Below are 24256 nucleotides of genomic sequence, written 5' to 3' on the forward strand. Positions count from 1 at the left end.
GATCTACAGAAGAGCAGAGCCCTCCATTCTGTACTCCCTCCTCATTTGGAAAGAAGAGTAATGGTTCCCAAGTCTATGGTATGAAAAGGGAACTCAAGAAACATTTACCTAACTTTGTGGTTTCTATAGATGCAAGGACAAAAGACAGCCGTCTGTTCCTGCACTATCCCACCCAGTATCCTGCGCTTAGCTCTGCTTACACGGAATTTTCCTGACTTCCCTGGGAAGGCCAGGCAGACACAATTAAACATCTACCAGAGTATTTCTGAAATTCATATTTTAAAACAATTTCTATTACAGATAAATAAACATAGAGCAATTTTTTCTTGAGGGCCAAACAGAAGGTCTGCTGGTTCTGGTAAAGTATGAGCTTTTCATTTTGAAGATGTATAAAAATCAAGTTTAGAAATCTAAATATCAACAAAGAGAGGCAGCAGAGACCAAAGGAAGCATGAGGTAGGGTCTCTGGCCCGGAGCTATCGGTAGAGCAATGTAGGCTAGAGCATTCGGGCAAGAGGTCATGAATGAGGAAGACCTGCACTAGACAAGAAGGGAGGGATCACAAGCCTAGGAAACCACACGAGCACAGACGAGGAGGGGAAGGGGCCTGAGGAACCCACAAGGCATGAGGAAACTGACTTAGAGGAAACAGGAGTCCTACTGAGAAGCAGCATGCCAGTCAGTCAGATACAATTCGGGATGGCAGAGGGTTGAGCCCTTCTAAAAGCCATACCCTGGTGGGAGAGAGAGTGTGAATGGTATCCCAAAGGTATTAGTGAAGTTTTCAGCTATTAAGGCATATATGTACTTATTTGTACATGCATATATTTACATATGTATGTGCATATATATATATATACATATATATATAATATGCATAATGTTAAATATTCATGTATTAAAAAATAAACTGCCCATAAGCAGAATCTGGGAGACTTACAAATGCACTAGCCTAAATACACATTGGTAAATTGGCGCAACCTGTCAAGTCACCAAAAAAGCTAGATTCTGACCTTCAAAAAACAGTGAAGATAATACCCAATGTTGTTAAGCAACAATTCACTTAAGAACTGTTTTTTTAGAAATAATTAATAATGTTCATGGGAGTCATAACAGTGTCTTCAGAGGAAAGGCATCATGGCTACCTTCTTTTACAAAGATTCCCATGATGGATAGGACTGGGCTCATGGAAGTCCTCTCCAGGCAAAGGGCCCAAACAGTGAAGATTGAAATAGATATTAAATACTACCACATTAGCTGTGTCCATGTCTACAAGAACAAGAGCCTTTCTCTCCTGGCTGACCCCAGGATTCAGGACAAAGCCCAATAAAAGCACAATGCAGCTTCTGATCAGGTTCCATATACAGAAAAAGGTGACTGGGAGCCCTATGTTGGTCATACCAGCACACACTGTCTGATTCCAAAATGACCAACAGGGATGTTTCTGATGCTTCATTTTGAAACTGTGCATAGCTGCGACCCAGTCTCCACATGACATTCTCCTGATGCTTCCAGACGTGCTAGTGAATACTTATAATTTTGTGTCATTCCTCTGCATCATTCGCATCTCTGACCTTGGCTCTTAGAAACGGGGTCAGCAACTGCAGACCAACATAGAATTTAAACGTGATCAAACACCAGTTTTCTCTGCCTTCCTTCCTGCCCAGTTATCAGGAAAACAGAATGAGTAGCCCTCCTTAGCTGGATACCACAAACAGCAATTGTGCTACCAATAAATGACTGTTTTTTCCATTAGTAACAAGTAGCTAAGATATATAGCTTAACTTCTTGCTTCAAATTTTTTTAAATCGTGTTTTATAAAAAAATTGATAAACTAAGAATTAAAAATAATCAAATTAGCCACTCATACTGAACTTAAAATATAATAAAAGATTTAATAAATTGAATTATTTTGAAAAACTTTAAATGAACAAAATAGGGTTTTAAAATCAAATAAGTTATAAATTAGATTATTTTCATATTTTACAGTTTTTAAATGTTATACTATTAGCTAATAGTGTAAATGCTTTTATTTAATCAAGGTTGGATAACCTAAACAAATAAGTATCCTGGAGATGTTAAAAAAAAATGATAGCAATATATTTGCTAACTGCTCTTTCCTTATTTGGATAATAATCACTCTAAAATGCAAAACATTATAATCAAGAGTATGACTAAGATTTACATATAAGGGATTATTGCCCTGTGACCATCTAATATTTAGAAATAATGCAAAGAATTAAAAGGTGCCTTAAAAAAGAATCCTCTGAATAACATAAATGAAATAACTTTACCCAGACTTAGTTTCAAAAAGTACAGGCTATCTGTCTACTTATCAGTCATAGCTTCCCACTCTTCCTTCGTATCAAGACTAAATTTGTCTCTTTGCAATTTCTAACTATAATTCAAGTAGTGTTATTTAATCCTTACAGCAACCCTATCAGGTAAATGTCATTATAAATCCCATTTCATAGTTGAGGAAACTAAGGCAAAGTTAAGTGACTTTTGCAATCACACAAACCAATAAACACTAGAAGTCACACTTGAAGTCAGGACTTCTTGACTCAGGCCCAGATTTGTCCATTGCATTACCTACATGCCTCAGATTTGGTCATCTATAGTTTTTAGGACTCCACTTACTGAAAATTAGGAAAATAAACTTTCCTACTGTCAAAAATCTTTGTGAGAATGTGCACAACTCTGCAGGAATACCTGCCAGTTTTTCAAGGACCTAAAGGTGGAGTTGATCTGGGTCATATCATTCAAATTCAACAAGGTTAGTTTCTCTCTCTCTCTCTGTCTCTCTCTCTCTCTCTCTCTCTCTCTCTCTCTCTCTCTCTCTCTCTCTCTTTTCCCTACTTATCTTAATAACTCTCTATTAGACATTTCTGTTCTATACTGTCCAGACACCAAATCATTATCCTTGTCAAGAAAAACTGACACAAAATCAGGCTCAATTAGATCATTTTTCTTTCCATCCTGAGTCAGTCTTTTTTTTCTTCTCTTCTCTCCTCATTGACGTTAGTAATAAAAATAAACCCTTTCATGGTTTGTTTTTATTGTTATACTTTGCTTCTTTCACTGTGGAATTATCCTTATAGGATAAGGCTATGTTCTGGTATTTATTCTCTAGGACTATTTTTTCTATTTTCTGCATATTTTTTTAAGTTTGCTGAAGAATTTTCTGTATATTGATAGTATCTATTTTATATAACCCTTCCTGTTCTTCTTTATTGCGACTGTTTCTCTCTGGCTCCTCAAAATTTTATTCTTTAGATTCCCCAAATCTCTTGGGCCCACTTGCCAATAGATTTTTAAGCTAAAGGATCTTACTTATCCTCTCAAATGAACCCTTCAAATTTTTGCTCCTAAAAATCTAGGATTCGTGTCATTTCATTCCTAGCTTTCTTTTCCTTCTCTATCACTATTTATAACGGAGTTGTTTCCAACTTTCCTTTGATATTCATCTCACTGATGAGAATCAAACCCATAGAAATTTCCTTAACTGGTCCTTTGTCCTTTGAAAATTTAAATAATAACCAAAGCAAGTCAAAAAAGTATTAGCTTCTCTTCTGGGAGTAGTAAAGTAAGAGAATTTCAGCATTTGTTGGGATAATTGAAGCCCCTCTTTTTTTTTTTTTTACATTATATCTCTAGGCCAGGCTTGTTTAATCTCCAAAATTACTTTATTTCTTATTCTGTGTAGGTCAGAAGTTTTTGTCTTCTTTGTGTCATAACTTTTTGGTGGTCTGGGAATCCGTGTGGTCCCTTTCTTAGAGTAATGTTTTTAAAGATATAAAATATATAGCATCATAAAGGAATCTAATTATATTTATAATTGTTATCAAAATTTTTTTTTAAAGTTCATATAGCAGGAGCAGCTAGGTGGCGCAGTGGATAGAGCACCAGCCCTGAAGTCAGGAGGACCCGAATTCAAATCTGGCCTCAGACACTTAGCACTTCCTAGCTGTGTTACCCTGGGCAAGTCACTTAACCCCAACTGTCTTTGCAAAAAAAAAAAAAAGTTCCCATAGCCCAATTCCAAAATCTCTTATCTAAGTGGTTTAAGTGATTAAGTGATAATATTTTCCATTACTAATGTATTAATATGTTACTATAGAGTAGAATTATCACTTACATGTGTTATATCCCTCTATACTACTAAAGTGACATTAACTAGTTGGTAAACTCTTGGAATATAACAGCAAAACACAAAATTCTTTTTTTTTTTTAAGTATATATTATGAAGGGGTTTTATATTCTGAAAAGTATATAAAGTTAAATTCTATAAATACTATAAGTTTTATGATTTTCACATATTTTAAATTAGAGAAATTCTATATTCAAATGGATCTTATGTCAAATCACATTATAAAGTATCCTTCAGAAAAGTGAATAGTTGCTCTTTCATTTATCTTTTTTGTAAATCTATGATTATTACCCATGGGTTTCTTAAATGTAAGACACACTTTGTTCCTCTTATAAAACCATCTGGAATAGTAGAAAAGATCATTAAATTTTTATCATTGTGTAGAAGATCAAAGCTTAATTAGTCAAAAGCTCTTATATAAATCTTCCATCAAAAAAAAATGAGTTTGAGGTCTGCTTTGTTTTTAATATCCTTGGATTACATATGATATAAAGTGCCTAGTATGGACTTGAAGAGAGAACTCTACAGGTATCAGCTATTAGATTGATGATGATGATGATGATGATGATGATGATGATGATGATGACGACAACAACAACGACTTATTTGAAGAGAGCCTATTCCTTGAAGCTGGTCTTTAAATAGTAAGAGAAATCAGTATTTTACAAAAGATTTTGGATGCCCTTATTTAGCTTATTGGATAAAGGCAAAGATATTTTTCTCCCTGGAAAAGTCAAGGCTATAGACTGATAAAAACCTTGATTGAATATGAAATATAAGGTTTTAGAGATAAAAAGGGTGTAGTTATCATTTAGTTAGATGAGGAAACTGAAGCTCAGGAAAAGAAAATTATTTATCCTAGGCTATTTAGCTAGTTAACCAGAAGTAATCTAATGGAACCCCAGCCACCAGATTCCCATTCCATTGTTTTTTATGCAAATGGAAAATGTGACCAGTTCAACCAAACCAAAAGCTTTGCTATTCTGGCAAATGGCTGCAGGTGGAACTTCAAAATGTTTGACTAACTTGAGATGTTTTCACATATTACAATTTGGAAATTTGGAGTCATAGTTAATACTTGCTTAAAAAACAAAAAACAAAAAACAACCTTTATTTGATTAAACAAATTTTTGTTTAATTTCCTTTTGTTAGTCTTTTTTTTTTTTTTTTTTTTGGTTAGGACTACACAGTCCCTTTTGTTAGGCCTACAAAATCCCAAAATATACCATTTACAGCAAAGTGTTTGAAGTCAGAAGTTATTACAATGTCTATTAAACTTAATTACATGAAGGAAACTATGAGACTGATAACCAATACGTGACCTTTAAATTAGATTTCAAAGTTTGAAAAGCAAAAAAATATACACTGTCTCATTTCATCTTCATAACAACAACTGATACTATAGACAGGATTATCCCTAGTTGTCCCCATTTTACAGACAAGGGAAATAAGGCTAAAAGAGTTTAAATTAATTTCCCATCATCATACAGAGAGGAGAAGTGTCTGGAGGTGAGCCCAGGAGCATTCATGGGCCTCTCTCCCAACAGGGTCTTTCAGAGATTTACACTTTATTTATAAAACAACTATATAATTCATAGATTAATATTTAAGTTTTCTTACTTAGGAAAAATACTATGACTAAAATTTAGAAAGGACTTTGATCCTTATATATCTTACCTCTAAAAGACCATCCTCAGGCAGATCAGTACAGTGAACAGCATTCTGAATTCTGTTCTTCCCAAAGAGAGCTCGGAGAGTTCCAGGGCGAAGATGACGAGCTATTTCCTATGAAATACATTTATATAAAAATAAAATCAGCACGGTATTAGGAAAAAAGTATTAATGACATATAGTACTTAAATAATGTAATATTTAACATGTTATTAAATAACCCAGTATAGTTATATATTAATATAAATGGAATCCATTATGTAACATTAATACACATAGATTTTTAATTTTCCACATTTACTTTCATAAGATTTTTATTTCCACATTTTTTCCTCCCCAAGGTGGCAAGCAATCTTATATAGGTTATACATGTACAATCTTATTGAACATATTTTTACATTAATCATGTTGTAAAAGAATAAAAACAAAAGGAAAAAACCATGAGAAAGAAAAAAAAAGTTAAAATAGTATGCTTCTATCTATACTGAAACTCAATAGTTCTTTCTCTGGGTATGGATAACATTTTCCATCATGGGTTTTTTGGAATTATTTTGGATCATTGTGTTGAGAAGAGTTAAGTCTATCAAAGTTGATCATTGCACACCATGTTGCTGTGACTATGTACAATATTCTCTTGATTATACTCATTTCATTTAACATCAGTTCATGCAAGTCTAGGTTTTTTAAAATCTGTTTGCTCATAATTATATTCAATATGCATAGATTTTTCATAAAACATATATATATATATGTGTATGTGCATATTATAATATACACATTTATACAGGTGAATAAGAGTATAGATATATTCATCTATATGTATATATGCTATGGAAAAACTATGTATGTGTGTGTGTTTATATAAATTTCTCATAAATTAAGTGTCAAAGAAAAAAAAGGAACCACATTTTAAGACTTTTATAAGGTTTTTTCACTTTTTTCTACATATACATTTAAATTACTGTCAGAGAAGGGAAAAGCAATTGAGATTTTTCACTGTTAAGATTACTAGAATAAAACAAAACATGTCTAGTTAATAATGTTTATAACTATATTTTATATTAGTAATGGGACTCTGAAGCATCTCATTAAAATGAACAAATTTAATGGCATCCAATAACAGGTTAATAAGAAAATATAAATTGTATGAATCTATTAGGTCACATTTATAGAAAAGCTATTTGTACATTATTCTCAACTCAACTGCACAAACATTTCTTAAATGCCCACTGTGTTTGGAAGACTGTACTAAATCATTGTTTCTCAAACTTTTTCTTCTCCAGACTGTTAAGATCCTTAAACCAATCTATTTTCCCCATCTTATTATACTGCCCTCCCTCCATTCTGCAATCTGACCAAGCTAACCTTGATGTTCTTTGCATATGACAGTCAATCTTCCATTTCTTCCCCTTTGCATTTTGACCCCTAGAATCTCTTTTTTCCTTCAAAGCTCAAGTACCATCTTCTCTGGGAATCCTTTCCTGATCTCTCCATCATAGATAGATGGAGTGGTTAGCCTGTTAAGCAGGTAGCCAGAAAGACATATTTAATCATATCTCTTGCACAGCAGACATTTTCACAGATGCCATTTCCTTATGTTAGTGCCACAGCGATCCTATGAGACGAGGGTGTAAGTGTGCAGATAAACTGATCTTCCTGACTCGTCCTGCACCCCATCTCTCAGCTGCCTCGATGCCTCCTCTAACCCACTCCTGGGATGCCCTCTCTCTTTACCATGGCCTCAAAGAAACTCTTCCTTCAAAAAAAGCTCAAATACCAACTTCCAAAGGAAGCCCATCTTAATCCCCAGCCTGCTACTGTCCATTCTCCCTATCTCCTATTGAACTGTCTTGAATTTATATGTATTCCATGTCTTTTCCCCTGTTTGAATGGAAGTTTCTCAAGAACAGGGAGGTTTCATTCTTAGTAAATGAACTCAGTTGTTAAGGCACCTAAATGCTTAATAAGTACCTACTTATCTACTGAATATAAATCTCTCCACCTTATTGTTGAAGATATTGAGGCTTGAAGGTTGAAGATACTAAGTGACTTGCCAGATGTGTGTCATGTGGGGAAGTACTGAAGGCAAGGCCTCCAAGACAGGTTTTTCTGTTCTGAAATTAGGAATCTTGTCCTTATAGTTGTGCAATAATCCCACCCTACATCTCCTCACCAAAACAAAGCAAAACAGAAACCATTTTGTTCTTGCTATTTCCCAACCCTCAGCAGATTCACAGAAGTCATTCAAAAATACAGAGGATTCCCAGAACTTCAAAAACAAGATAAAACTTCAACATGTCAAATTACTAGGAACAAATACTGGTTAAGAGCACAAAAAGATATAGTTCTAATTTAAATAGAGTTAAAGCAATTCCTCCACCTTAAGATAGATTTTTAAAACCATATTTCAAGAGAATTTTCTTAAATTTTTATACAGAAATGATAAAGAAAAATCAAGCAGCAAAAATTTTGAATTACATAAATCATTCATGAAGTCATAATCTACTATTAAAATATGAAGTACTTTTACTCTCTATTATTTCAAAGATGAGTTATCAATTACAAAATCTTCGAACATTTAAATAGATGCCTCTTTATCCCCTTCAGAAATTAAAGTTTTAATTTTAGTTCAATCATTTTCTTCTGTAATATATTGATAAAATGACCTCAAATTTTCTCATCTTTAAAGCATCAGGTACACTTGTTAAATCAGAATGCCTAAAAATACATCCTAAAAATACAGCTCAATAACAAACCCTCGGGCTCCTCTTAGTCTGTCTCCCCACCTACTGCCAGACTGCATGTAAAATTTTTCAGAAGCCACATATCTATTATGATCTTTATGATATCCAGAGGAACCAGCTTCTATAAATCCCTCTCTAAGTATATAGAAATAATTACATGACAATTAGCATTTAGAAAGGTGAGGACGAGTATACCCCTATACACAGAATGTTTTTCTGTGACTGCAGAATTTAGAAAGCCAGGTCACAGTGGGAAAAGCAAAGCTGGTGGAACATGATGTGGATCTGTGGCCTTCAGAGGCTCTGCAGCCTTTTAGTCTCCATTCTTGCCACATTCCTCCCAACCCCCATTCAAGTCACACGTTTGGTTATTGCGCAGCTTGTCATAAGTATGGAAACTACTAAAAATTCTGCTCAGGTAATCCTGCAGTAAAAGGGCAAATGCCAGCACCCAAAATAACCTCCAAAATCCAAACTTAGAAAAATAAAATAGAATGAGGATTACAAAGGCAGCATGAACAACCTGATCAGAAAAGCCTATTTAATTATTCCCAAAATGAATGCATCACACAAAACAGCATTATTTCCTGGTTAGTGGTTCTATCAGAATGAAAATTTGCTACATTAAAACTTCTACTGCAGCTTTTGCTCTCAAGTGCAGCAAAATGTCTTGTATCTTTGCTACCTGTCTATCTATGCTTCTGAGAGTCTGATCTCTATTTACACCTAGATTTCTATTTCTTTGTATAGGCCTAAGTACTATTGATAATAAAAACAATGGATTCTTTATTCATAGCAGTAGGAATTTCTTATATTAACATGAGTGGAGCAAGAGTAGTAATTTTCAAAAATAAAGTAGTAGATAATTAAGGACTCTTTCATGTTTAGAATGTGAAAAGATACTTCTGTCACAGAAACATTTCTATGTTCTCAACCGTGAAGGAATTGAGGGGATTAGGAGAGCAAGTAGTTAATTGTGGGAATTGAGTGAACCTCCATCTTGTGACTCAATTCTGGAGCTAGCTTAGTTTATATTCAATTATGGGTCTAGTCCAATTTTGGTCTTGTGAGAAATATTAAATTGTGGGAATTGGAAGAAAACCTTATTACTTTGTTTAAACCTGGCCCTCAGTGGCTGGGAAACTTGCAGCTACCTCTCCTTGCTGTTTAGAGACCTTCAAAGACATTTAAGGAGTTTTCTCACAATTGTACATTTCAAATAACCCATATGCCTTATCTGAAAACCAGCCCCTTACTAATCAATCAGTTATTGTTTCCATGTTCCCTTGACCATTTACACATACTTGTGGAATGAGATAACCTCCTTTTCTGAAATGAGAAAATTGTACCTATTAGATGTTCCCTCCCAATTTAGAAAGTCCCTAATCTCTCATCCATTTAGAAATAGGATTACCTAACGTTGCATTGTTTCCTTTTAATTAATTGGCCTTATTTGATTAATTATTTTTAATGCATAATAAAAGTCTGTCTCTCCCTGTAATCTGAAGCTGAAGAGGTCTGGTCCTGATTTGTTGGGCAAGTGCCATGTACTGCTTAATAAATCAATATGCCCAGAAGATCAAAAATTTGTTTTCCTCAGTCATTTCATCTTTTATTCACAACAATAAAGGAAATCCACAAGATAGTAAATGACCCTAGAAAACATTTATTCAAACTTCATAATGTAATGGATGAGGAAACTGAGAGTCTTTCAGAGAGAGGGGTAACTTGTCCAGTGTCACTGGAGGGAAAGGAAGGTGAACAGAATCTGCTAGTCAGTCCCATATAGCAGTGATTCCTATTTAAAGATGAGATTCAAGAAGTTTCCAAATTTAAGAAGGTTACTGATTCTATTAAATCAGTATTAAAAGTAGCCATATGCTGGATAGAATACATAACTAGACAAACAAACCAATAGTTTGATACAATATTATTCCATTATACTCATACAAAACATTTTTTGAGCTATTCCCCAATTAAGGGGCATCTATTTTGTTTCTGATTCTTGCTTTACAAAAGCATCTAGGACTTTTATCATAACTGACCTCCTTAGAGCACTAATAGTAGGATCTCTTCTTGGTCAAAGGGTGGGGACATTTTAATCGCTTTCTTGACATAATTTCAAATTTTAGCACTGAAGTCTAAAAGAATAGTGCTAATCTTTTCATTGATTTTACCAATATTTCACACACACACATACACACACAAACCTACCCCAATAAGGGTTTAGAGCCTTGTCAATTATTTACCATTAATCCACTTCACTACTGAAACAACATGATCCATATAACATGTAAGCATATGTTTATTGGGATTTCTCTATGAATTAATTCTATTAATAAAAAGTAGATGTTGAAGGAATTTTAACCTACAGTTCATGGACTTTTAAGGGTGCATAGACAGATTTCAGGAGGTCCATGATCTTGGAAAGTATTATGTCTTCATTTTGATGGTCCTCTAACCAAAGTTTAATAGTTCCTTTGAGTATTAATGTAGATAATAAAAGATTATTCTGAAAAGGGATCCATAGATTTCACCAGGTTACCAAAGGGAAGCATAACACAAAAAAGTTAAGAATTTCTGTTCTAGAGTTTAGGAACTTGTCTAGGAAACCTTAGGATTAAACAACAATGATCCTCTCCAAACAAACATAAACAACTATTAGTTAGTTGAAAAGGCCACTAGTGAATGAAACATTGAAGAATACACACACTTCTCAGGAGAAATTGAAACACATAGCTTATAGACCTTGATAGGTTTACTATCTCATTTTCCATTAAAGTCAGAATTAGCTGTAATGTAAATTTATAAAAACTGAAAGATTCAATGCTATTTCAGATTAAATATCAATAATTCAGTCCTGTCTTTTCTGCTATTGATGGTAAATCAAGAGTATTATTAATACTTTCAATTAGCTGAAATATACAGTAAGTACTCAACAAATAAATCTTTTGAATGTGAGTATTTTATAATAGGTAATAGAGTTTGAAACTGATTTGAGATTAGCCAATTTCCACATATAATACAAGCAATAGCTGAGGGTATCAGAACTTAAAGCATGGTACATGATAACATGATATAGCTTGAAATTGGAAATAGGAAAAAAAGTAATTGTGCTTCAAATCTAAGTGGTGTAACCAGCTACAATGTAGTAAGAAGAGATTTATTATTCCCTACTATCACTTATTCACCTAGCTGTCCTACTACAACTAACATAAACACATTATTTGCACAATGTGAACTGAATCTAGAAATGATAGTCCTCCAAATAATTAAAAACGAGATTATTCCTTTTCATCTTCTCCTGGTTAAATATTCTTAATTTCTTCAACTGATCCTTTTCTGGTACAGTTTTCAATCTTCTCACCAATCTCCCTTTAGCTTAATACTGTTCTTTCCATAATAAAACTCTCAGAATTAAACACATAAGTGTGCTAGTTATGGGTCCAATCAAGGCAAAGGTATGCTACAGAATCCTCTTTTTCATTATGGACCCTCAACCTTAATTTCTTGTCTATGATTAAACCTGAGACTTCATCAGTTATGGGAAGTTCTGAACTTCCATTAGTTAATAGGCTGCAGAGCTACCAACAAAGATCTGCAATTCGTTTGAAATTTATATATTATAGAGATTATAGAAAATTATTTGGGGCACTAAGAGGTTGAGTAATTTGCTCATGGTCACACAACCGATATGTTTCAGAAGTGAATCTGGAACTTCCTGAATTTGAGGTCAATTCTCTATTTACTCTGTTATGTTGCCATTTCTATCTCAATTAGTGTAAATAAACTAAGATCTCAGCAAGATTTCTATGGAGGGAATCTGCTTCAGACACTTCTACAATTTGTAGAATATTTTCCTCATAATCAACTTAAATATTGTCAACCTGTGTGACTCGGCTGAGGATGAACTTTTTTTCATTGAACTTGTTTCGTCACAGGTCCCCCAAGCAGGTTCTTAAGAAATTGTTATTGTTTTTAACCCAAGTGTGGAACTTCACATTTATACCTATTATACACTTCAGTTAAATTTTAGTTCTAACCTGTCAAAATTTTTGTATATATTCTGTTGCCCTGTGTATTATTAGCTATCTTTCTAAGATATAATCTGTAAATTGGGTAAGTTCCCAAAGGCCACTGACTCTAACCTTTATTTCTGTAAGAATCCTCTCTCTCATGTCCCCAAAAAGAGGCAATCTAGTCCTCTGCAGATGACCTCTAACTATGGGGAGTGTGATACTCAATTCACTTTTATAGACAACTTTCAATTTTTAGTACTTTTTCTTTACAATGAATCAAAATTTGTATCTCTGCCCCTTCTAAGCACCCTTCCTTGTCATGCCCTCTGGAAATAAGGAAAATAGATCTTCTTTTTTGATAGAACAAGGACTTATTAAGAACTGACCTATAAGCCAGGCTTTGTGCTAGGTGTTTAGAAATATAAGGCAAACATGAGAAAATTGCCATGCTCAGAGCATTTGCATTTGAATGGGCAGAAGGGATACAATATATACACACATAAGGAAAGTAATAGAGAATAGTGGATAGTGTGATGGGCTTGCAGTCAGAAAGATTCATCTTTCTGAGTTCAGATCCAGCCTCAGACAATTACTAGTCTATGACCCTGCACCAGTCACTTCACCCTGCTTGCCTCAGCTTCCTCATCTACAAAATGAGCTAGAGAAGGAAATGGACAACCACTCCAGTATCTTTACCAAGAAAATCCCAAAAGGATCTTATGGTATCAGACATGATGAAATAAATATATAAAAAGCAAGATATAAGTAGGATCCACAACTAAGGGGAGAAAGAAACTACAACATGGGAATCAAGAAGGGAGACCATTGGGGAGTGAGAGAGCTAGGTGTGAGGGCTTAGAGAGGCGAGGGAACTAGGATGACTGTGCAGAGGTATGAAAGGAGGAAGGAAGGTTTATGCCACTGGAGAGACCATCATCAAAAAGATCAGAAATAAAAAGTTTTTTCAGTAACATGAGTAAGGGAATGACATATCTGTGCTATAGGAATATTTAATTGGCAGGTCTTCCAAAATTGAAAACGCTCGTCATGCCCCATTACATTCGTCTTCCTCTAAGTTAATAAGCCCACTTTCTTCAAAGGATCCTGATATGGCATGAAACACCCTCACTATCCTAAATGCTCTCCTCTGGACACTCTGGAACTTGTCCATTTGATTCTAGGGGACACATGGGTGTAACTCTTAAGGCCTATCATATTATGCACATTTAACAATAATTCGATTTGGATTGGAAGGGACAGTCCAGTGGCTTCTATTCATTCTTGGGCACATGGCAACTAAAAACTGAACATAATGCTCCCAAGGAGATCTGACCAGGAAAGAGTACGTTAGCACCATTACTTTGAAACTAGAACTCATCACCTTTGGTCCTGAATATGGTGAGGGCCAATGTTTTGTAGGAATTGCATTAGTTCTGAACCCATTCTCCCTAGGGCTGGGGGGGGGGGGGGGGAGAGTGTGCTCCCTCTGCATGTATGCTTTTGTGCATGTGTGTGCACGTGTGTGCATGAGCATGTGTGTGTGTGTGTCAATGCTGGTACTTGTTCTTGCCATATCTATAGTCTCTGAAGACTAACTGTGGATGGGAAAAAAAAAAACTGTGAACCAGGGGTTCAAGTCAATAAGAGAGGAAAGACACCAATGTGTCCGATGCGTCTTTAGAACCTTGAAAGGGAGAGACAGTTAGCCTCACTCTGAAAGAAAAAAACCCTCAAAAAATCAATTGATAGAAATCTTAAGTCTCTCAAAGTTGTTTTTTTCTTTATAATGTCACCTTATAAATTGTTCTTCTGTATAAATAAAGTTGTCTTCTGGCTTCGAGAAGAAATTCTTGAGAGTTGAGCAGGAAATTAGAAGTGCTCTAGGCTAATACTTTGCCCCAGAGAGGAGTTGTTGCAACAATCTCAACTTTTCCCACCAGCTTCTTCTGCTGGACTCCACCATGATCAGGCTCGCTGGACACTTCATCACCAGGAAACTCATCATCCTGAAGGAAAGCATCAGCCCTCTCACCTCATGAGTCACCTCGGCCCAGGGTAGGTAGAGCAAAGAACTCTCCCAAACCTTCCATTTAAAGAGGGTTCCCAGGCCAGCTAAAGCATTTCTTAGCAGTTGTACATCTTGGGCCGGACCCCACCAAGCCTGTGAGCTAGGTACTTTTTCCCTAGCCTCCCCTTCATTCCACCCTTGCAGGTTCCTTTTTTGTGTTTTCTTCATTTATTAAATTGTTAGCTCCTTGAGGACATGGACCATCTTTCATTTTCTTCTTTGTATCCCCAGTGCTTAGCATAATGCTGGCACTTAGAAGGTGCTCCATAATTATTTACTGATTCAACACTTGGCCAGGTGGACTCTTTCTGAACACCTTCATGGGTGGAAAAATCAATGTTTTTTTAAGGAAGTGCATTCTCTAACTGGGCAGTTTTTAAGCGGAGCCAACAATTGTCATCCTACAATTTCTAGTTCTAATACTCTTTGGAGACACATAAAATAACAATAATTTTTCTTCCATATAATAGTCCTTAAATTATCTGAAGACAATGACAATGATTTCAGGGATATTGCTAAGAAATTATCAGGAACTCAGACCAGAAAATTAGGTACATATAGTAAAAGAATAACAGATAGATAGTATGAATTAGATAGAAAATTAGGTCATATAGTAAAAGAATAACAGATAGATAGTATGAATATTATATTGAAATGCACAAAATATCAAAATAAACAAATAAACAAATACAGGTATAGACCGCCAATGTCCTTAGATAGATTTCCCGTGAATGGTGTACAGAAGAAAAATGACAAAGTTTGAAAAGATTGAGAAATGGTAGGAGTAGCTATACAAATGAGAATATAAATTCAGGCCTAAGAATCTTGAAAGAATTTCTACACAGTTAAGAAAACTTGAAGGAGGGACAGAGGTTGAGGAAATTTATAGCTATTGCTCAATGCCACTGATTCTTCCATTTAGGCAAACTGAGTTTCATGAAATCAATCTATCAACATTTCTTCAAGAACTATTATGTGCCAGAGCTGTGCTAAGCTCTGAGAAGAGAATTAGTTCCCTCCAGAAGCTACAACTAACTCAAGGGCTTTAGCTGTCTAACATATTTAGGATACCAACATACCTCCTGTAAATCCCAGCACAATCTAGGGCCCATGGGTTTCTCCTGGGCTAAATCAAGAAAGGCCTGAGGGAAGAGTTCCAGCAAGGCCTAACAAATTTTCCATCATTCTCAGCATTGTTTCATTTATAAATGTATTAATATGGGACTTTCCAAAATATGCTTGATTTCCTCTCACTGAACAAGTAAGCATGCTTTATTGTTCTCTTAGCTTAAAAAAGCATTGGTTGCTGGAAGGTATATGAGATTAATGAACGTGGAAAAAAAGAAACGTACAGGTTTTTTTCATGTATTTTCCCACTTCATCTATCCCCCACCATGGTAGATATTGAGGGAAAAAAGAAACAACAACTAAGAAAAATATTTTCTCCGATACGCCTACACATATTTTCCATTTGCACCAGGAGAGGCTTTTTAAAACAGAACTTTGTCCTTTCCGCAGAGGACAGTTGATCCATCAACTATTTGCCAGTAGTTAATCCTCTGTCAGCTTCTCTAACCTCCCTCACTCTACATCTATCCTTTTTTTTTGGAAATGATTTATAGAGGTTTATCTCAATGCAGCTCAATCCTCTGAGGAAACAGGGAAGTTCATATAGCAAGATAAAGAGAAAGACAGATAGATAAATAAATAGATAAGCAGACAGATGGATAAATAAATAGAAATGTTTATGTTTTTACATATCTATATATGCATATATATACCCACATATAGGCAGATATATACATGTATATATTGACACACATTTATTTATCAAGATATATACATGTGTATAAAATTCTATAGAATTTTTCTGATGGATTCTATGGATGCCAACACTTCCATTAATGGTAGAGATGACAACCATTCATATCTTCTCATCCTGTGTGAGTTTTTAAGGTACTACCATCAATCCTCCCAAACCAAAGAACTGTGGACTGACAGTTCTGTAGCATAATCAGAAGAATTTCAATGTTGGAAGGAAGGTCTCACTAATACTATGTTGGTGGAGTTGTGAATTGATCTAACTATTCTGGAGAGCAAATTGGAACTATGCCCAAAGAGCCATCAAACTGTGCATACCCTTTGATCCTGCAGTGTTTCTAGTGGGCTTATATCCCAAAGAGATCTTAAAGGAGGGAAAGAGACCTGTATGTGCAAAAATGTCTGTGGCAAAGAACTGGAAACTGAGTGGATGCCCATCAACTGAAGAATGGATGAATAAGTTGTAGTACATGAATGTTATGGAATATTATTGTTCTATAAGAAATGACCAGCAGGATGATTTCAGAAAGGCCTGGAGAGACTTACATGAACTGATGCTGAGTGAAATGAGCAGAACCAGAAGATTATTGTACACAGCAACAGCAAGATTACACAATGATCAATTCTGCTGGACATGGTTCTTTCAATGAGATAATTCAGGTCAGTCTCAATGGTCTTGTGATGGAGAGAGCCATCTGCACCCAAAGAGAGTACTGTGGGAACTGAGGGGAGGATCACAAAATAGCATTTTCACTCTTTTTGCTGTTGGTTGTTTACATTTTTTTTCTCATCTTTTTCCTTTTTGATCTGATTTTTCTTGTGCAGCATAATAATTGTGGAAATATGTATAGAAGAATTGCATATATTTAACATATATTGGATTACCTGTAGCCTAAGGGAGGGAATGGGGGGAAGAGAGGGAAAAAATTGGGGATACAAAATTTTGCAAGAGTGAATGTTGAAAACTGTCCATGCTTAGAAATAATTCAGAATTTTAGCAAAGTCGCAGGATACAAAATAAATCCACATAAATCCTCAGCATTTTTATACATTACCAACACAATCCAACAGCAAGAGATACAAAGAGAAATTCCATTCAAAATAACGGTCGATAGTATAAAATATTTGGGAATATATGTACCAAAGGAGAGTCAGGAATTATATGAGCAAAATTACAAAACAATTGCTACAAAAATAAAGTCAGATTTAAATAATTGGAAAGACATTCAGTGCTCTTGGATAGGCCGAGCGAATATAATTAAGATGACAATACTCCCTAAACTAATCTATTTATTTAGTGCTATACCAATCAGACTTCCAAGAAACTATTTAAATAACCTAGAAAAAATAACAACAGAATTCATATGGAACAACAAAAGGTCGAGAATTTCAAGGGAAGTAATGAAAAAAAAATTAAGTGAAGGTGGTCTATCGGTACCTGATCTAGAACTGTATTATAAAGCAACAGTCACCAAAACCATTTGGTATTGGCTAAGAAATAGACTAGTTGATCAGTGGCATAGGTTAGGTTCACAGGGCAAGATAGTGAATAAAAATAGCAATCTAGTGTTTGACAAACCCAAAGATCCCAAATTTTGGGATAAGAATTCATTATTTGACAAAAACTGCTGGGAAAACTGGAAATTAGTATGGCAGAAACTAGGCATGGACCCACATTTAACACCACATACTAAGATTAGATCAAAATGGGTCCAAGATTTAGGCATAAAGAACGAAATCATAAATAAATTGGAGGAACATGGGATGGTTTACCTCTCAGACTTGTGGAGGAGGAAGGAGTTTGTGTCCAAGGGAGAACTAGAGACCATTATTGATCACAAAATAGAAAATTTTGATTACATCAAATTAAAAAGGTTTTGCACAAACTGATGCAAACAAGATTAGAAGGGAAGTAACAAATTGGGAAAACATTTTTACAGTTAAAGGTTCTGATAAAGGCCTCATCTCCAAAATATACAGAGAATTGACTTTAATTTATAAGAAATCAAGCCATTCTCCAATTGATAAATGGTCAAAGGATATGAACAGATTTTTTCAGATTGATTTTCAGATGATGAAATTAAAACTATTTCCACTCATATGAAAGAGTATTCCAAATCACTATTGATCAGAGAAATGCAAATTAAGACAACTCTGAGATACCACTACACACCTGTCAGATTGGCTAAGATGACAGGAACAAATAATGACAAATGTTGGAGGGGATGTGGGAAAACTGGGACACTAATACATTGCTGGTGGAGTTGTGAAAGAATTCAACCATTCTGGAGAGCAATCTGGAATTATGCCCAAAAAGTTATCAAAATGTGCATACCCTTTGATCCAGCATTACTACTACTGGGCTTATACCCCAAGGAACTACTAAAGAAGGGAAGGGGACCTGTATGTGCCAAAATGTTTGTGGCAGCCCTTTTCATAGTGGCTAGAAGCTGGAAGATGAATGGATGTCCATCCATTGGAGAATGGTTGGGTAAATTATGGTATATGAAGGTTATGGAATATTATTGCTCTGTAAGAAATGACCAACAGGAGAAATACAGAGAGGCTTGGAGAGACTTACATCAACTGATGCTGAGTGAAATGAGCAGAACCAGAAGATCATTATACACTTCAACAATGATACTGTATGAGGATGTATTCTGATGGAAGTGGATATCTTCAACATAGAGAAGAGCTAATCCAATTCCAATAGATTCTGGAAAAGGAACACTGGGAAATGAGTGTAAACTGTTATTTTTACCTTCTGAATCCAATTCTTCCTGTGCAACAAGAAATTTGGTTCTACACACATATATTGTATCTAGAATATATTGTAATATATTTAACATGTATAAGACTGCCTGCCATCTGGGGGAGGGGGTTGGGGGAGGAAGGAAGGGAAAAAATCTGAACAGAAGTTAATGCAAGGGATAATGTTGTAAAAAATTACCCATGCATATGTACTGTCAAAAAAAACGTATAATTATAAAATAAAATAAATTAAATTAAATTAAAAAATAAATAAATATGCAGCATGATGTGAAAAAAAAAAAAAAAGAAAACTGTCCATGCATGTTTTGAAAATAAAACGCTGTAATGAAAAAGAAAAAGAAGATGGATCTCTTATTTGGCCAAAATATATTCAATCTAGTTGCCACATTTAAAAAGCAATGAAGTCTAAGACAGTTAAGAGAATGGTCATTAAAATGGTCCAGAATTGGAGATCCAAGTGTACACAGCTACTCTCCTTCAGAACTGAATACAGAAGTGAGCTCATCCTATACTGTTCCAATTTTACCTCAGACTTAATCAGCACTACTTATTTTTGCTCTAATATATACTGTGCGAGGATCCTATAGCAATCAAGGACTGACTGGTCCAAGTGTAGGACAAATGCTCACACTCTGTCTCCTCCCCTCAGCCCATTTGCCATAACCCGGCGGGCCGAATAAATGTCCTCAGTAGGTCGCATCTGGCCCATGAGCCGTAATTTGAGAACCCCTGGACTAGACCTTCCACGTAGGTTTCATTTTACAAATGAGAAACTAAGGCTCAGAGAAATTGAAATCATAAAGTTGGCAAATATCAGAGCTATGATTAAAATCCAATTGTCTTGACTCCAAGACTATTGTTCTTTAATTTTGGGAATCCTACTGATTTCAAAAAATGTTGAAAGAGTGATACAGTTTTTCTTTAATTTTAGATTACTTGGCTTTCTTTATTTTCATCCTGGTTCAGAATGATTCACTATCTCTAAAGTCAGTAACATTTGTTGGGAGCCATAGTGTACTGTGCATAGTGTGCAGCTAACAAGGATGTTATTAAGTAAATAACACAATCCTCAGTAACTGGGATCTAATTGGGAACTCATTTTTTTGTGAATATGGAAAACATTTTGAAATGCTGTCAAGTGCCACTACTTCTAAGCTCATCCAGTTCTCTCAAAATGCATCAGTGCTGAAGGGTAATGCTGAAAAGTGCAGAGAACGGAAATTTCAAAATAGACTAAACACAAGTAGGAGATATATACTGATGTAATGACGGGCTTCTAACTCAGTTTCACATTCTAGTCTAATCAATGGATATCTTTCATCTATTTTGTTTCTTCAAAATTGGATAGTTTGGCTTAAGAATTTTATTGCATTCTAATGTTTGATGAAATTAGTCCATTGTGATGCGTGAATAAAAGCATTTGGAGAACTTTATCAATAATTCCATGATATTAGCTAACATGTTGGATAGGCATATGTCTTGCCATTTTGTAAGCTACATGCTGAATGTGACTAGTTTGTAGCATGTTATCAGTGACAACAAAAATACTACCAAAAATATATTTATGACTATAAAAGTAGGCAGATTAGTCTTGTAGGCAGAATGAGAAACACTAAATGGACATCCCAAAAGTAACTCCAAAATATTTTTTTAAAAAAATAGGAAGGCTTTCAAACTGTTGAGTGAATCCTCTTAAAGGTAGGAACCTGAACAAATCAAGATAAAAATAAATGGGAGAGTTTGTAATTTGTATCACTAATCAAAACATGGCTTCCCCAACATACCAAAAGTTATCTTTACTAAGCAATGGTGATTTTAATAGTACGATTGTTCACTTTTAATTTTTCACATTTTTGTTTTAATAATAACTTACAGGATCAGCAGGTCCACAAAATTCACGGAATGTCTTTGTAGTATTATTTTGTTGAATCTCTAATGCTACACAAGGACCAGAATACAGTTCTGTCACCATATCCTAAAAGAGAAAAGGGTCATTATCAATTTCATAAATTACTTTTCTTCTATTCTCCTAGATTTGAACATCTACAATCAAGATGATTTAATGCCCCTGTTCTTGGCTTTTCAAAGTCTACCTTGCAAACTCATATTCCTCAAACACAGAACTAACAAATCCTTATTCAAAAAACTTCAGGAGATCTCTATTATTACTTGATAAAATACAGATATTTTGCATTTAAATCCTCATGGTCGAGCACCAGACTACTTTTCTAGACTTATTTCATATCAACACCCTTTGTGAATTCTGCTATTTTCAGAACCTAATGTACTATTTATACATATATATATAATATATGTATATATATATGTACATATATATATATATATATATCCCAAATAAACCTTTACATGAGTGATACTGCATGTCAGGAATGCTCCACCTTTGATTCTCAGAATCAAGGACATTTTGCAATTTATATTGGCTTCAATTTTTTTAATTAATTTTTGTTTTTCCACTATTTACATTTACCTATGTATATATGCTTTATCCCTACTTCAAGCCACTTATAACAAAAAAATAAAAGCAATTAATCAACATATCAAAAGACACTGATGTTACATTCAGTATACCACATTCATATCCTTCAACCTCTGCTAAAAATAATGAACATATCTTCTTACTTTTTTTCTTTGGGGATAAATCTGATTATGATTTCTCAGCATTCAGTTTCAATTTTTTTGTTGTTCAATGTTGTTCCTGGTGGTCCAGAGCATCCTTTCAAATGATAGCTAAGTGTCTGACATTCTTCTTTTGAAAACTTCACATCCTTTCACCACTTATCTACTGGAATTGCTTTTGACTTTATGTATCTGTTAGTTACCTGTATATCTTAGATATCAAAGGCAACTGATACTAATATTTCTAGTTGACTGCTTCACTTCTTTATAGCATTAGTTTTGTGCATGTAAAAACTTTTCAATTATCCATTCTGTTTCTTATAATTGTCTTTACCTATAGTTTGAATACAAATTTACCCAATGCCAATGGCTGTTGATGGTATCTAAATTGAATCTCTTCTAAGCTTTTAGAATCTGATATTCAATTCATGAATTTTAAGGGTCCATTTTAAGGGTGGGTTTTTTTTTATATTTTGTAAGGTGGTGGTCTAACTCTTAATTTTTGTCAGACTTCTTTCTAAGTTTCCTAGCATTTCTTTTCAGTGAGAGAGTTCCTATCTAGGAGCTTTGGGTTTCAAGTTTAACAGAACATGATTTATTAAGTTTGAATCATTTCTGACTTAACATTGTTGAGTCTATTCCACTAGTCTCCTTTCAAATTTTTTAAAATCAGCACCAGTTTTGATGGTTACTATTTTATAATACATTTTGAGATAGAGATATGTTCTTCCATTTCAGGCTAATCAAGTCCAGGAAAAGAGATAAGACTTTGAAGGACAAAATAAAGGATCTGGACTTTGACTCCTGGCTGCATTTGAGGTGATTGAACTGAACTAAAACCTAGGCTGCCTCCAGAAGTTCCCTAAGAAATCTGCTCTCAGAAAATGATTATAATTTTAGAGAAGAACATTACATTTTGGCATCTGAACGTGGGACCAAGAATCTTCATCTATAACCCAGAAATTGGGGTGAGTACAAGAAGGAAACTTTGCTAAAGAGCTAAAGTAAAATTTCAGCTAAAATGGGATAGATGTTTAGAAAATAGCCTGCATTTCCTCTTCAAGGAAAATGTGTAGAGAGCATTATCAGAGTTATGAAAAGCCAAGGTTTGATTATAATTTGGAAGCAGATCACTGAACTTTTAGAAACTGTATAGTACATATCTCCTTGGTTTTCTATTGAAAAAGAATTGGATCTAAAGGAGTAGAAATTAGTAGGAGAGCAACTTTGCCAATACTACAATAAAAATGGACCTGACTCAATTTCCAAAAATATACTTAATACATACAATTTTATACAACTCGCTTTGGGAAATTATATAAGTTATAGAATAAGGAAAAAGAAGAAAGAGCAGGAGGGAGAGGTGCCAACTAAACTAGGTGAAAAGGATGAAGAATCAGATAAGAATTCATAGAAGGAGAAATTAGATCATTTCCAATCCCCTGACCTACCTTCCTCAATTAACGCTTCACGGGTGGAGGGAGAAGGAAGAGGGGGAGAGGCAATGACACAAACAGAATCACCTATTAAGCAGCCTATGACAAAATTATAAAAGGCACTGGTTAAAGCAAAAAATGAAGGGTAGGATGTATCTGATTTTATAAATGCATAACCTGTGATTGAAGAGCTTGACTCTTCAAGTCAGAAAAGGAGAAGATACACTCCTTTTGATTTGGAAAACATTAAGGATTTGAAAAAAGGTTGCATTCTTTATGGGAGTACATCGTCTTATGTTAAAATGTTTCTAGATAATTTGGCTTATGAAATACTAACCCCCCAGTGATTGGAAATCCATAGCAAGGACATGTTTAGAACCTGGACAAAACTTGTGGCTTTCGAAGTATCGTGAATTATGTAGGATTCAAGCCAGACATAATAGGCAAACAGGAATTAATGGACAAATCACTTTTGACCAACTAGCTGGTGAAGGTCAGTATAGAAAAAATTCATAACAGATTAATTACCCCACAACAGCTTATGAGCAACTGCTGAAATAAAAGCTTGGGGTTCCCTCCCCAGACAAAAATATGAAGCTAAAGCCTTCAAAAAAATAGAGAAAAGTCCCAACAAACCCTTTGCAGAATTTGTGGGGCATTTGAAAACAGCTGTTACAAGAACCATTGGAGAAAATGGAACTACAGAAATAATGACCAGACATCTGGCTAAGGAAAATGCCAATGAGGTTTGCAAAAGAATTATATGGTCCTTTAGAGGAGATCATAATATGCTGTGCCACAGTGGGCACAAATGCTTATTATACCCAGACCATGCTGAACATGGGAAGACAGGGTCCCTCTTGGCAAGGGACTTCTAGAGAAAATCGTCAATGTTTTCAGTGTGGAAAAATAGGACATCTGAGAGCTCAATGTAGATA

At 34.8% G+C, this 24256-nt stretch overlaps 1 protein-coding gene across 4 annotated transcripts in view; it reads right to left on the reverse strand.

Moving 5' to 3' along the window:
* Positions 1-24256, reverse strand: part of NME7 (NME/NM23 family member 7) — a 155739-nt gene that overhangs the window by 51041 nt on the left and 80442 nt on the right. For all 4 annotated transcript variants that reach the window (XM_074308297.1, XM_074308299.1, XM_074308296.1 and 1 more), the window contains exons 10-11: positions 21119-21220; positions 5828-5935 (exon numbers count right to left, since the gene is read on the reverse strand). In XM_074308297.1, the coding sequence (XP_074164398.1) occupies positions 5828-5935; positions 21119-21220 (210 nt within the window). The remainder of the gene's footprint in view (positions 1-5827; positions 5936-21118; positions 21221-24256) is intronic.

This window comes from Sminthopsis crassicaudata, chromosome 4, assembly GCF_048593235.1.
Source record: "Sminthopsis crassicaudata isolate SCR6 chromosome 4, ASM4859323v1, whole genome shotgun sequence".
Classification (NCBI taxonomy): domain Eukaryota; kingdom Metazoa; phylum Chordata; class Mammalia; order Dasyuromorphia; family Dasyuridae; genus Sminthopsis; species Sminthopsis crassicaudata.